The sequence below is a fragment of the Pecten maximus genome, chromosome 13 (assembly GCF_902652985.1).
Source record: "Pecten maximus chromosome 13, xPecMax1.1, whole genome shotgun sequence".
Classification (NCBI taxonomy): domain Eukaryota; kingdom Metazoa; phylum Mollusca; class Bivalvia; order Pectinida; family Pectinidae; genus Pecten; species Pecten maximus.
In genome coordinates, this window is record NC_047027.1 from 1715586 (window position 1) to 1732354 (window position 16769).

At 37.3% G+C, this 16769-nt stretch overlaps 1 protein-coding gene across 1 annotated transcript; it reads left to right on the forward strand.

Moving 5' to 3' along the window:
- The first annotated feature begins 275 nt into the window (after nt 1-275).
- LOC117341365 lies at nt 276-2542 on the forward strand. Its single transcript, XM_033903221.1, has 2 exons — nt 276-664; nt 1895-2542. Exons 1-2 carry the CDS (start codon nt 566-568, stop codon nt 2540-2542), a joined length of 747 nt encoding a protein of 248 aa, XP_033759112.1. The 5' UTR covers nt 276-565.
- Nucleotides 2543-16769: the final 14227 nt, after the last annotated feature.

The window sequence follows — 16769 nt, forward strand, 5'->3', positions numbered from 1 at the left end:
TGTACCATCTACTTCTCCTAAATTATTTATCTGATTTCAACAAAACTTCATGACAATAATCCTTATATATTGAAGATGTGCGTAATCTATATCATGTCGTAATTTTTTAATAAATCCCATTCACACTTTACCTTTATCATAACCTTTTTAATTTCTTTGTTATTAATTGATGAATTAAAAACATTTTTTTTATCATAACCTTTTTAATTTCTTCTTCGTTATAAATTGATGAATTAAAAACATTTTCTCGTGTGAAATCATTTCATACTGTCGTGTACAACAATTTATTCATAATATAGATAAAAAAAGAATTAGCGTAACCAAGAAAACTGAATACGACTAAGTGAGATCTAACTGTATCTCGTTTATTGTATAAATGAACACATAGTAACGATGGGGGTTGCAGGAGCGGGGGGTACGAATTGGCCCTCTGGACAACAGTTCTAGTTATATAATTATATTCCTTGACTTTTCATTTACCTAATTGATTGTTTTTCTTCTTTCAACAGTTTTCTCTTCACCTTCTGGCGTCAAATATCTAATAACACGTGGAACAGATCTACAAATGGCAACAGCATTACACTTTGCTCACAAAGAACCACCAACTCAGAGTGTCGACGAAATGTCAATCCATGAATCTCTACAAAAACTCTCAGGATCTTATGTATGTTGTCAATCATTAAACATGATCTATTACTTAACAAGGTCAAAAAATAACATATTGTATGTTTCCCTTTTCCCTCTTCACCCTGTTTAAATCTGCCAACCCTAACGTCATATTTAAAAACAATATATATAGAAAGTTCGTCTTTTTAATATAAACCATATATGCTTATCAACATTCACATGACAGTCACTTATCATGGTAGTGTTACCCATCTGTCCATTTTTACTTGTCATGATATCTCCTACAGTTTTAAACTGATATCTTTCAAACTTGTTTGACCTAATCATCATGAATTGAAGTTGTATTTTCCTGAACAGCAGTTTAATTCGACCATATTTACTTGAGTTGTGGCCTTTTGAAACATTGTATCTACTGCAATTTAAGGCATTATGCAGAAAATGCCAAAACTGTTTTGTTTTTCCTTCAATACCTCTTAAATTAGGTATAGTACTTCACTTAGCCATAATATTGAATATATATTACGGGTTTTGTTGTAACTTTTCGACTTTTTGCGTAACAACATTGCAAAGTTGACAAATATACTAAATGGGCATTATGGAGACAGTGCATTTTCATCATAAATATTGCCTTGTCCAAAATTAAAGATCTCAAACAGTTTTTATCCAATTTCTTTCAAACTTGTTAAATTTTCTCACCATGACATGTTTTCCTGAAAAGTAGTTTAATTTGACAATAATTACCAGTCTTATGGTCCTTTGCAACTTCATATCTCATGCATTTTGGGGCATTATGTAGAAAATGCCATAACTTTTTTTTGTATCTTATTCAATTCTTCTTAGATTTGTATGATTTTTTTTGCATTTAACTAATTAAATGTGACATTTTTAACACACTATTTTGGCAATACAAATCAAAAGTACCCATTAAAAATCATATATGATTCATCACATATATATCTTCTAACAGATGTTCTTTAATTACTGTAAAAAACATGATTTCTTTTTTCAACAATAAATAATTTCTTTCTTAAATTACATTTTGCTTCAAACATCCCTTCATGCAAAACATCTTTTTCTGTTCTCCACTAATTTTTCTTCCCCAAACAATTTCCTTTTATAACATTTCCGTAACCTTCAGACAAATAAATTGCATTAAAACTTGACTTTCATGTCAGTAATATTTACATACCTTGCCAGTACCAAATCCGTAAATATTCAGCATTTTTGTTTACCTCCCACTAATGTCAACATTTTGTTTTCAAAACAGGTCAAAGTGACAGCCAAAATTGTTCACATTGAACAAGAGACTCAGAATATTACCACCAGAGCTGGAAAACAACTTGTCTTAAGAAATGCCACACTAGCGGATGAAACAAACCAATGCCGCCTATCCTTGTGGGCCTCCCATATTGATGCGGTCACCCTTAACACCTCCTACAACTTTACAAACTTAGTCGTCAAGGACTTTGATGAAACCAAATTTCTTTCGACATCACCAACCTCCACATTCCAACAAACGGACGACTTGGAAAATGTTAACTTTGAGTTAATTGAGCACAAGTTTGATGGCGAACCATCCATGGTGGCAATAACATCGCATTATGCATGTAGGAACTGTAACATGAAGCTAGATATAGAAGTCAACATGCCAACCTTGCCACCCACACATAAATGCCACAGCTGCTCTTTCAGACAACGTATGAACGCTTCAGCTAAACAAACTTTCTTGAAAATAAAATTTGAAAACAATCCAACATACACTGTAAATTCTGCAGTGACCCACAAGTTCATCAGTGAGAACCCAGAAACACAAAACATGTCTGATGATCTGGAAGAATTCCTATTTACTAAAACTGTCACTGTTATCCTGAATAACAAGGACAACACAGCTGTGAAAGAACTCAAATTAGCATAGCTTCAACTAGTACAACTCAGATTTATTAATGATTATTAGTAATTTGTTCTCTATAATGATTGCACTTTACTCATAAGGCTAATGCTTGAGTGATTATTAGTATGTTATTTATCATAGCTGCACTCCACTCATCAGGCTAATGCTTGAGTAATTATTAGTACTTTGTTTTTCTATGTTAGTTGAACTCCACTCATATAGCTGATGCTTGAGTAATTATTAGTGTTTTTTTCTGAAATAATTGGACTCCACTCATATAGCTGCTGCTTGAGTGATTATTAGTATTTTGTTTTCCGAAATAATTGGACTCCACTCATCAGGCTAATGCTTGAGTAATTATTAGTACTTTGTTTTTCTATGTTAGTTGAACTCCACTCATATAGCTGATGCTTGAGTGATTATTAGTATTTTGTTTTCTGAAATAATTGGACTCCACTCATATAGCTGCTGCTTGAGTGATTATTAGTATTTTGTTTTCCGAAATAATTGGACTTCACTCATATTGCTGATGCTTGAGTAATTATTATTAGTACTTTGTTTTCTATGATAGTTGGACTCCACTCATAAAGCTGATACTTGAGTGATTATTAGTATTTTGTTTTCTGAAATTGGACTCCACTCATATAGCTGATGCTTGAGTGATTATTAGTATTTTGTTTTCTGAAATTGGACTCCACTCATATAGCTGATGCTTGAGTGATAATTAGTATTTTGTTTTCTGAAATTGGACTCCACTCATAAAGCTGCTGCTTGAGTGATAATTAGTATTTTGTTTTCTATAATAGTTGGACTTCACTCATATAGCTGATGCTTGAGTGATTATTAGTATTTTGTTTTCTATTTTACTTGGACTCCACACATAATGCTGCTGCTTGTTACTATGTTGTTATCAATAAAACTTGAACTTCACTCTGTCAAGCAAGATTTTTGGGTGATAATTGGTATGTTGTTATTAAAAACAAGGTCACAGAAGTGAAATAAGCAATAATCTTCAAATTACCAAGAAGCCCTGCTACTAAGTTTGTTCAAATGAATGAATGACCTTGACCTTCATTCAAGGTCACATCGGTGAAATAAGCTATAATCTTTGAACAACTTCTGATCAAATAACCAACAGGCCGGGAAACTTTATATTTGGCCTGTAGCATGCTGGAAAAAAGAACTATGAAGTTTGTTCAAATAAATAACTTATATATACATTTATGATCACGGGTGAAATAGAGGTTACACAACGAGTGGTTGTTGGATATGGAATATATTTCACACTCGTAAGTTATTTTTTAAAAGTTACAAAAGACACTTTTAAAAAATAACTTACGAGTGTGAAATAAATTCCATATCCAACAATTTCGAGTCATGTGACCTGTTTCTACCACAATAATATCAGCTTGAATCAAAGGGAAACGTGCCCAAGTATAATTTCGCGTATGCAAATAAAATGTACCGGTGACGTCTGGGACCCGGTGATGTGACGTCATTAGATTATTGATGACGTCAATAACAATTGCAGCTTAGGTCAAAGTTCACCGTGTTAGCCAATCAAAATGCGTACACGTGTGGTATAAACAAATTGTTAATCAACAGCTGTGATGATTAACTGATGGTCTGAGAGTTGAATAACACGGCGTATTGTGTTAGAAATCTGCTTAAATCTGTACACAATAATCTTGCAATGGCCAAGAGTCTCTGAAACCTGATATTAGGCAAATATTATGCTGGAATGAAGGACTAGAAAATTTATTGATATAAAAAAGCAAGCATACACTGATATTTGAAAAAAGAGGTAATCAGCATAGTATGTGTAAAAATGACCTCAATCAACGTCAAAATTGGTGAAGAGCCAGGTGAGCGATACATGCCCATTGGGCCTCTTGACCATATGTATGATGTCATATACATAACAAATAACTCATTGCGATTAAAACTATTGTGAAAATTTAAATATAAGAAATAATTATTTTGTGTTGTTCTCTGGTTGATGAACAGCTTTTTTTCCTTCAATATTTCAACTAGCGCGTTCTTTAAAATATCTGTTAAAAATGCTATTCATACACCAGTGAACAAGAAAATATAACAATTATTACTTAACTGATTACTTGTTTAATTTCCATCAGTTATCATTCTCTTCATAAATGTTTCTAAAGAAAGCATGCCTTTAAATTTAACATTACATATTTTGTTTAAAAAGCATAAAAAAAAACAGTCCGCCATTTTGTAGTTGGTGTAAACAACTCGATATAAACCAGTTGATTTCTGAAAAAAAATCATATTTATTATTGTTTATATTAGATTTGTAAATCCTCGTTTAAATTCCTTCCCATACATATGCAAAAAGAAAAAGTTACTTGTATGTCTTTCTTGATGTCTCATTCACTTTTCTGTGATGTATGAGTATGGTAGGGAAAGTGAAAGCAATAACTCGGACGCATTGAAATGTTTTGTAGTTTGTAGGAAAATAATTGGATTATTCAGGAAGGGGGGGGGGGGGGGGGGGGGGGGGGGGGGGGGAGGGACACTGATGTGTTTTAATTTGTTCAAGCTGTGTTATTAAGGTCGCTTCAGTATACAAACTTATTTGTGATACAGTTGATCAAGGAATGTGCCTGGTATTGTCAATGCTTCTGTTTAAAGAAGTTGGCTCTGTTTCAAACCAGGTTTGTAAAGTGGTCATTATGAATGCAACATGTTTCACAAAAAATGATTGAAAGACACATTGTTCTTCAGATTAAAACAATTAAGACTACATACACTTCAGTGACCTGAATGCAATATCATAATTTCTCTTTGTTGTTCTTAAGTTGCAGTTAGAAATAGCACGAGTCTATAAAAATATATGTAATTACTCTTTGAAGGGACACTCCTTTTTGTGTTTATTTGTTGTAATTGTGTATAGTTCTGTTGATTTGCAGATATAAACCATCCTAGGCCTGCTCTGCCATATATTTTGCTGATATAATTTGTTGTTCAGAATAGTCAATACACAACCAATTGCAAGAAATGAGTGTCTCTTCATGCCCCATCAAATTAGTCAATTTTGTTTAAAGTTATGTTCTGTTAGTGTTGATTTTTGTTTTGAGGTGGGGCATATGTTATTTGTCGCTGAGCTGCATTGTGATACCAACTTATATTCCCCAATGCTGATTCTGTTTGTCACAATGTAAAATGTTTTGATATGAAATTTGGAGTTAACTCTGGGTCCCAAATGGTCAATTTCAACACAATTTGACCTGTGTGTAGAGACCACTTGCCTTATAAAGGCCATTTTTTCTTGGTCTTTTGGGTGGTCTTTATAGACAGGTTTGACTGAACCATTCTTTTTGCTTGTTTTACAATGTGCCATTTCTATCAGGAATAGAAACATTAAAACTAGAGTGCTGTTATTACATGAAAATCTATATCACAATATCGTCTAAAGCTGGCAATATCCTAATGATATAATCTCATTTCATGAAGTGAAATCAAAATGGAAAATTTGTCTCTTAACTCTCGTTTTTTAAACTAATGAATGATTAATAAATCTGTCCAAATAAACTTTTCATATAATGACTGTGTGACATCCCATCATTCATGGTAAATTTTAACTGTCTCAACATTTACCAACTTTCAGCGAATGATTGTTGCAAACAGTGTTTAACTAGCTAGGCTGTCATTACCATGTCTATTTCCTTTTTAACTAAAGTATATCATTTTTGGCCAACAGAGATATAGATGGTTAGTTTTCTATAACATGGTTTAACCTTTGTAATCGTGATATATCAGTTTATCATGATGCAGAGATATTATTATAATAGCTCTAATTGCAACTTAATAATTTGTTTCAGGAGCTCTGAAAAAACGACAGAGGCCAACATTGAAGTACATAATGACACAGAAGATGGCCCAGATCTAGTCAAGGACACTGAGTCCAATGTTGAACCACACAATGACACAGAGGATGGCCCAGATCTAGTCAAGGACACTGGAGTCCAATGTTGAACCACACAATGACACAGAGGATGGCCCAGATCAAGTCAAGGACACCGAGGCCAATGTTGAACTACGCAATAACACAGAGGATGGCCCAGATCTAGTCAAGGACACCGAGGCCAATGTTGAATTAAACGATACAGAGGACTGCCCAGATCTACGCAAGGACACAGAGGATGGCCCAGATCTAGTCCAAGACACCAAGGTCAACTTTGATGTAAACAACGAAACAGAGGACAGCCCAGATCTAGTCAAGAACACCAAGTCCAACATTGAATTAAACAACAACACAAAGGAGGGCGCAGACCTAGTCAAGGACACCAACGCCAACTTTGATCTAAACAATGACATAGAGGACAGCCAAGATCTAGTGAAGGACACAGAGGCCAACTTTGATCTAAACAGCAACACAGAAGACGGCTCAGATCTAGACAGGGACCCTGAGATCAAACTAGATGTAATTGAGCATACAAAGGTCAAATCAGATATTACTCCTTTATTACTGAATCCTGATACACAGCCTTTTGACATTTGCAACCCTAAGGTTGAACTTACTGTCTTAAATTCTTGTGATAGTGATTCAGATCTCTCGGCAGTATTACCATTTTTACCACATAATGGAATCTGATCAGTAAAGTATCCATTAGAAATCACTGATGATGAGGACAGTGAGATTAACATTGCTAGCCCAAAATCCAAGAAAAGGAAGTTTTTGAAGCGTCAGTTAGATGAAATTGTCAGTGATGAAAATGATGAGGACAGTGAGATTAACATTGTTCGCCCAAAATCCAAGAAAAGGAAGTTCTTGAAGCATCGGACGGAAACCATTGTCAGTGATGAAAATGATGAGGACAGGGATATTGACATTGCTTGCTTCAAATCCGATAACAGGATATTTTCTAAGGATCAGAGGGAAACCATTGATCATAATGAGGATGATAATGTCAGAATCAGTAAGCCAAATACCAGTACTTCAAAGTTTGAGGATGATGAAATCATACGAGATCAAGATGAAAAGGAAATATACATAAAGAAATATCAGCCAAAGGTAATGAAAGGAAAAAGATGCTATGACAACAGGCATGCATGTTTCTACTGTGGGAAAATAGTTTTGCATGTCAATTTACACCTGAAGACACATAGAAATAGAGAAGTTAAAGAGATTCTGCAAAGCAGCCATCCAAATTTTACAGAATTACGGAAAAAAGGAGATAAGCACAATCGAAAAGTAATTGAAAAAGGTAAAGGGGAACGCATAGTTGCTAGAAGATCTAGAGAGGAGATATTCAAAGTTTCTTCGTATGGCCCTTGTCCTCTCTGTAGAGTGGGTCCAACTCAAAGGCATTAAAGTGCATTATAGAAATTGTGCAAAGAATAAATTAACAGTGCCAACAAGGAAAGCCAAAAAACGGGACTTAATTGTACAATCACAAATACTTGCAGGACATGTTAGCTGCAAATCAGAACTGGTAAAAAAAGAAGTATTACCTATTATGACTGATGATGATGTTTCCAAGACGGCCGGAACAGATCCCCTGATCGTTGCCCTTGGTGAGAGTTCGCTCAAACGTAATGTTGGTAATATTGAAAAAAAAAAGTTATACGCAAGTGCAAGGATGCGATTATGCGGTAGGTTACTTCAGCACCTTCGAAAGTTACAGTTCGGTTTGGTTTGGTTTATTTTGTTTAACGTCCTATTAACAGCTAAGGTCATTTAAGGACGGCCTCCCATGCGTGCGACATGTATGCGTGTGGTGAGTGCGTATGTGTGTTTTGGGAGGCTGCGGTATGTTCGTGTTAAGTCTCCTTGTGATAGGCATACTGCTGAAGACATCCAGCAAGCACACCCCACCCGGTCACATTATACCTGACAACGGGCCAACCAGTCGTCCCACTCCAAATATGCTGAGCGCTAAGGAGGAGCAGCAACTACCATTTCTAAAGACTCTGGTATGTCTCGGCCAGGGGACAGAACCAAAAACCTTCCTCACAGCGGCGAACGCTCAACTAAAGGCCAAAAGTGAGGCATTGTCAAGGGAGACATTAGGAAGAAGAAAGTTGTTAAGAAAGAAGAGAAAAGATAAGATCCCCCATTTAGTCGCCTCTTACGATCATGCAATGGGGGCAGCAGGTACAATTCTTACGCCCTACCTGCAGGGCAAACTTGGTATACATGATTTTTCGATAAACCATTTAAAAATATAATGATAATGGAAATGAATAGGTGCACTCTGTTGCAATACTATCCATCCTAATTTAAAGGACGTTGATGGTGCTACATTCTTCCGACTTCGAGGATTCTGGTCCAAGGAAAGTCAATCATGTGTTTTCGACACCGGCAACCAGAAATTCCCTTATTACTACGTTGGAACAGCTAAAAACTGGTGGGTTGTGTATAGTATAACTATCAGGCCTACACCTATATATATATATATATATATATATAATTTATTTCATGGAAATAAATACATTTGTGTAAGATGGGTTTTTCCCCTTTGTTATTTTTAACATTTTAATTGTTCTGATACTATTGTGTGTATTTATATGCATGGTTAATTACTATGAGGCTGGCTCTAGATTATGTGATTAGAGGTTATTTTCAGTCCGTGGTCATCACCCAGTTACTGACCAGCTGTGGCTATTTTGGCTATCACGTGTTTTGGACATGCATGCCTTATCCCTTAGGGAGTCATCACGCGTGATCAGTGCATGGGGGTCAGCATGACCCTTGCCGTGTTAGCCCCGACTGACCAATCATATAGGGCGTGTATTCTGTGGACCAATCCGCGTTGCTCACTGCCCAGTGGAGATTCTGGCCATGCATCGCCATCTTACATTAGTCATATAATTCCGTGCGTCTCCACGTGTTTTTTCAGCCATTCATATGCTGTGGACATTTGTGTTTATATAAAACAGAAAAGATTCTTTCTGCGGTGCTGTGCTCTTGAGAGATATTACGTCTTTGAGAAATCCCCATATATAGTGCTACTTTTTGAAGAGGATTTTTCGTGGAGACTGGCGATATCCTTTGTGATTGGACATATAAACAGGTACTATTTATCCAGTTTGTAGGCCTATAGGCCTAGTATCCACTCTCTTTTCATAACGGCGATGCCTGTTTTAATACTTGGTCATTCTTATATACGTAGACTGGATCAGATGACTAATGATTTTCGCCTCGATTGTATCAATTTCGGATTAGATGGAACACGGGTACAGGTTTGCTGTTACGGGCTTGGCGGGGGAACGATATGTCCCGGACCAAAATCGCTTCAGAATAAACTGACTTTGCTAAGGGATATTCAGCCCAAAATAGTGATTTTGCAGTGTGGGGGCAACGATTTGTCGAGAGAGTGTGACGTCAACGAACTCGCCCGCGAGATTATAAACTTTGCATCCCTCGTTACGAACGCACCCTCGGTGCAGCGTGTGGTTATCGGGCAACTGTTACCAAGATTTTCTCGGCGTCTTCGCCACAGCTATAACGAAGACGTGGTAAAAGTGAACCTAGCTCTAGAGATAATGGCCAGCGAACAGGATTTCCTTTCATTCTGGCATCATCGCGGTTTTTGGGCGAATCCTCGTCCGCTTTATGCAAGGGATATGGTTCACCTCAACGAGGTAGGAATGCGGAAATACTACCGTAGCATGAAGGCGGCCATCGTGTTCCATTCCCGTCGAATGTAAAACTGGACCTGTACTGCCGATCATGTATCGATTCCTTGTCATCACTTATTATAACGGTCTCCTTTTATATATTGCATGCAAATGGAATAATTTCCGTAGTACGTATACGCGTACGATTGACTACGCAAGCGACACATAGCCTAACGTTGAACGCTTTGTAGCTATAGGCCGCGGTCGTTGGAAGGGACATAACTCTTAGTCATATATGCTTCTCTGATTACTACTGTTACAAAAGTATGCATTTTGATGGCCCCTGTTGACAGTTTACACTTTTACAAAACATGATGCTCATTGGCCACAGTTCGAACCTATATATATATTAAATTGATTTCCTATCAAAAATTATAATACAGGAACTTTTTAAATAATATCAAGATTAATTTCCCACCCTAAGACTCAAGTGTTTGCAGGGGAAAATCTATCATTTTGGTGGATTTTTTTTTATCTTACACACAGTGACTTGAAGGGTCCTCAGATATTTAATTTATTATCTCATGGAAATTATTTAACCAAGAACTTAATATCGAGTATGACCCACCCTCGTCTCAAGTGCGTATGTGGAATTATTCTCATTTCTATGAACTATTTTCACATGCACATCCGCTGCACGAGTATGATGGGCCCTCGGATATGGGTTTTACTATTATTGTTGTAATATTTTTTTCAAAACATGATTATATCGAGTATGACCCACCCTCAACTCATGTGTATTATGATAATTTATTTCTTATATGGAATTTTTCCCATGCACATTATGCGAGTATGATGGGCCCTCTGATATATATTGAATTTATTATTTCATGTGAATCATTCCGCCATGAACTAAATATCGAGTATGACCCACCCTCGACCAATGTGTGTTAAGGGATTTTTTTTTCTTTCATAGAATTTTCCCTATGCACATTAAATGTGCGAGTATGATGGGCCCTCTGATATTGAATTTATTATTTCATGTGACCTTTATTAGATCATGAACTTAATATCGAGTATGGCCCTCTGATATTGAATTCCTGCTAATTTATGTCAACGAGGAAAAATATTAATATCGAGTATGACCTACCCTCGACTCCTGTGTTTTAGTGGGATTATTTCAGTTTGGTGAATTTTTCCCCAAGCACATTGTGCGGTACGAGTATGATAGGCCCTCAGATATTGATCCTATTATTCCTTATATCGAGTATGGCCCACCCTTGACTCGGGTGTTTCAGTGGAATTACTTCATGCTGGTGAATTTTCCCCTAACACTTTAGAGGTACGAATACAATGGGCCTATACATATATACTAAAAGGTTTAACACTGAAGTGCAAATATAGATCGATGTTGAACTTGTATTTTGTTTACATGTTCACAAAGTGCGTATTTCATTTAGCATTTTCCAACACTTTGTGCTATATTATCTATAGTATACAGACCATGCAATTTTGTTTTCAGAACATTACTACCATGTTTGGTACTGGGGTACGACCGCGTAAAAAATCCCGGCCACAAATTCCCCAAGGAAGGTCTTCTGCTCCAGAACCACCGCGCAAAAGACAAAAACGTGGCGCTGCCAGCTCAGGCTCTGCTGACAATGTTTCCTCCGGATCCAGTACTGGTATCCTTGATTCAAACCATGTGCAACCTACTTCAGACATTAACATGGACAATGTTAACTTAATAACGCACAAAGTGGATCAAGTGATGCAGAGGACATCCGGTATGGTCGCAGCAGCAGTAGCTCAGGCTATGAAATCTGTTAATGTTTCATCAACCAACACAACCTCCAGTTCTTCGGATGTAGTCCAACCCCAGCCTCCTTCACCGCTGCCTACATCTACATTTGCAAATGTGTCAGGTGCCTTACACAACGGTGCCCAACCAGCTACCTCTGGAAATGACAATGTGGCAAATATTGACACTATTAACATTCCTGGACCATCGATATCATCAACGAATGTGCCAGTGGTGCATCTTGAACAACCAGCCAACGACAATTTATCGGCTACCACAGCTGTTCTAGGTAATAACCTGCCAGACAACGACATTCTTTTAAATCAGAACTTGCCTCTAGGTTTTAGTGTCGCTGATAAAATCCGTTTGAAAATTTTCAGCGGTGAATTTGTGGAATTTTCTTCTTTACTTTTTCCCATTGATGAAAATGACACCCAATTAATATTACCATGAAAGGGAATGGTGATTTAGGGCTGACTGCTCAGACAAAAAATAAGAAAATATTCCACATTGGAATCAGGCCTTTGCCATATTTGTTTCCATCCATGACAACAAATTTCCTCAAGACATTCAAGGTATTTTAAAATATGGCCACACAATACACTTATTAACGATACTTTTAGTTTTCAAGCAGCCAACTATTATGATGAAAATTTCAGAAAACTTAGGCGCATGCAACCCATCCACTGGGACACCGTTCATAACGAGTTGTGGCGTTTGTCATCATTGAAAGCCTCAAACCAAACTTTCAAGGACAGAACGGTAGTAATTTTAGAAATAAATTTAAAAACAATGACAAACATATGCAAAAGAGCAGTCGGCACTATCCCAACACTCCCTTTCGTAAAAATGACCACAGAAGTAAGTTGCCCAAAGGATTCTGTTGGTCATATTGTTGACAATGCAACCCAAAATCTATGACGGTTTTCTTTAATTTCACACCTCATGAATTCCGGACAATATTCCGTATGTTTATCGGACAATGCAACCCCTAAAGCTATGCGTTTTTAGGTCATCTGACCCGAAGGGTCAGGATGACCTATAGTCATCATGTTTCGTCCGTCGTCGTGCGCCGTCCGCCGTGCGTAAACTTTTCACATTTCAAACTTCTTCTCAAGTTCCACCAGTGGGATTGAGCTGAAACTTGCCTGAAATGATGCTTGGATGGTCCTGATGAAGTGTTGTTATTTTTCAGGTCGGTCAGAAATCTAAGATGGCCGCCATGGCCGCCATCTTGAAAAACACATTTTAAACTTCTTCTCCAGTTCCACTGGTGCGATTGAGCTAGAAATTGGTGAGGATGTTAAGGAAGGAAAGCCAATAAAGTGTTGTTATTTTTCGGCTTTGTGAAAACTTTGACATGGCAGCCACGGCAGCCATTTTGTAACATGATTGCGCAATCATGGTTCTTCTAAACAACACCTATTTCAAACTTCTTCTCAAATTCCATCAGTGGGATTCAGCTCGAACTTACCAGAAATGATCCTGGGATGGTCCTGACCAAGTGTTGTTATTTTTCAAGTCGGTCAGAAATCCAAGATGGCCACCATGGCAACCATCTTGAAAAACACATTTTAAACTTCTTCTCCAGTTCCACTGGTGCGATTGAGCTGGAAATTGGTGAGGATGTTATGGAAGGAGAGCCAATAAAGTGTTGTTATTTTTCGGCTTCATAAAAACTTCCGACATTGCAGCCACGGCAGTCATTTTGTAAAATGATTGCGCAATCATGGTTCTTCTGAACAACACCTATTTCAAACTTCTTCTCAAATTCCACCAGTGGGATCGAGCTGAAACTTGCCTGAAATAATGCTTGAATGGTCCTGACCAAGTGTTGTTATTTTTCGGGTCAGTCTGAAATCAAAGATGGCCGCCATTTTGAAAACACATTTGAAACTTCTTCTCAAGTTCCAATGGTGAGATTGAGCTGAAACTTGCCTGAAATGATCCTGGGATGGTCCTAAGGAAGTGTTGTTATTTTTCAGGTCGGTCAGAAATCCAAGATGGCCGCCATGGCAACCATCTTGAAAAATACATTTTAAACTTCTTCTCCAGTTCCACTGGTGCGATTGAGCTAGAAATTGGTGAGGATGTTATGGAAGGAGAGCCAATAAAGTGTTGTTATTTTTCGGCTTCATAAAAACTTCGACATTGCAGCCACGGCAGCCATTTTGTAAAATGATTGCGCAATCATGGTTCTTCTGAACAACACCTATTTCAAACTTCTTCTCAAATTCCACCAGTGGGATTGAGCTCTTACTTACCAGAAATGATCCTGAGATAGTCCTGACCAAGTGTTGTTATTTTTCAAGTTGATCAGAAATCCAAGATGGCCGTCATGGCAACCATCTTGAAAAACACATTTTAAACTTCTTCTCCAGTTCCACTGGTGCCATTTAGCTGGAAATTGGTGAGGATGCTAAGGAAAGAGAGGCAACAAAGTGTTGTTATTTTTCGGCCACGTAAAAACTTTTTTGACATGGCAGCCATGGTGGCCATTTTGTAAAATGATTGCGCAATCATGGTTTTCCTGAACAACACCTATTTCAAACTTCTTCTCAAATTCCACCAGTGGGATTCAGCTTTAACTTACCAGAAATGATCCTGAGATGTTTCTGGCCAAGTTTTGTTATTTATCGGGTCAGTCAGAAATCCAAGATGGCTGCCATGAATCCAAGATGGCTGCCATGGCAGCCATCTTGAAAAACACATTTTAAACTTCTTCTCCAGTTCCACTGGTGCGATTGAGCTGGAAATTGGTGAGGATGTTAAGGAAGGGGAGCCAACAAAGTGTTGTTATTTTTCGGCCTCGTAAAAACTTTGAAATGGCAGCCACGGCGGTCATTTTGTAACATTATTGCGCAATCATGTTTTTCCTGAACAACACGTATTTCAAACTTCTCAAATTCCACCCGTGGGATTTGGCTCTAACTTACCAGAAATGATCCTGAGATGGTCATGGCCAAGTGTTATTATTTTTAAGGTAGGTCAGAAATCCAAGATAGCCACCATGGCCAACAGTGCCACTAAACCTGCAGAGAATGCATACTACAATATTATAAGGGTCTTTAATTTAGAGTCAGATGACCGTTAAGGCCCCTGGGCCTCTTGTTATCTCAACACCTCCTTAATTCCGGATAATATTCGTCATAATCCTCGGACAATGCACCTCTCAAGTAATTAACCTTTTTTCTTTTATTCAACACCTCCTTAATTCAATACAATATTCGCCTGTTTATCGGACAGTGCACCCCATAAACTATGCCGGTTTTCACACCTCATGAATTCCGGGCAATATTCCACGTTTATCGGACAATGCACCCCTTAATATATGACGGGTTTTCTTTAATCTCACACCTCATGAATTCCGGACAATATTTCGCACGCTTATCGGACAATGCAACCCATAATCTATGGCGGTTTCCTTTAAATTCGCACCTCATGAATTCCGGACAATATTCCGCATGCTTATTGGACAATGCAACCCTTAATTTATGACGGTATTCTTTAATTTTACACCTCATGAATTCCGGACAATATTCCGCATGTTTATCGGACAATGCAACCCTTAATTTATGACGGTTTTCATTAATTTTACACCTCATGAATTCCGGACAATATTCCGCATGCTTATCAGACAATGCAACCCTTAATCTATGACGGTTTTCATTAATTTCACACCTCATGTATTCCGGACAATATTCCGCCCGCTTTTTTGGACAATGCAACCCATAATCTATGGCGGTTTCCTTTAATTTCGCACCTCATGAATTCCGGACAATATTCCGCATGCTTATTAGATAATGCACCCCTAAATATAGACCCATCGTTTATACGAAATTGGTTCCCCTTCACCCAAGGATGCTTCAGACCAAATATGAATCAAATCCCTTCATTTCTACAGAAGAAGAATTTGCCAAAGGCCCCTGGACGGGTGCATTGAAATTTGGCAAGGTTACTGATATTAACATACAGATAACCTATTGATGGTCTGGAAGAAATGAGTTATAGCTATAGGGTTCACCTATTTTTTTTGGTAAAAACCTGAATTTTTAGAATTTGTGTTAAAGACCACTTTAAACAGTGTTATTGCAATCCGATTGAATTGAAAGTTGGTGAGGCTGTTGATACAATTATAATGAACTTCTATTACTGATTTTGGGGGGGGGGGGGGGGGGGGGGGGGGGATCATGATCAGCTTAACTTATTTTTGGAATTTGCGTTAAAAGTCCATATTAAGCAGTCCAATTGAATTGAAACTTGGTAAGATTTCTGTTTCTATCATACATACTCAATACCTTAACAAAACATTTTTCACAGATCCACCTATTTTTGGCAATAAATTGTAATTTTTGCGAAGGATCTGTACCATAATGGCCCAAGAATGAATTGTCCTGATATCATATCATTTTGATATATAATTGTGACAAAATACACATGAAATGACATGTTATTTTAATTTTTAATATTTGATGTGACTGTGATTACAGCGCCACCATTAATTGATTTTTGCTGAAAAATGCACCAATCTACAGTCAAACCTCTATGATTTGAACTTTGATGATTCAGTTTCTCGGTGAATCAAACTTTTTGCTTGGTCCCAAATTGTTTGACTATATAACACTACTAACAGAGAAAATGCATGTCAGACAAGGGTATATTTTAATTTAGTCCAGTTTATTTAAATCATTTAGGAAAGATGTAAAAAGTTGTATCTAAAAAACCCAGAACAAAAAGCAAGTGTTCAAAAGTCTGTAGAAGAAAACATCAGACATGTAGTAAGTCTTTAATGTTATACAATTCATGTTAATGTCTTGCAAAACATCAAGCCCCCATTTATGATTGTATGATGAGAAAAAAAGAGAA

What these genes read in the sequence shown, in the direction of transcription:
- LOC117341365 (XM_033903221.1), top strand. Translation starts at nt 566, where the DNA reads ATGGCAACAGCATTACACTTTGCTCACAAAGAACCACCAACTCAGAGT. An exon ending in AAAAACTCTCAGGATCTTAT is followed by an intron (nt 665 to 1,894) that starts GTATGTTGTCAA and finishes TTTTCAAAACAG; the next exon opens with GTCAAAGTGACAGCCAAAAT.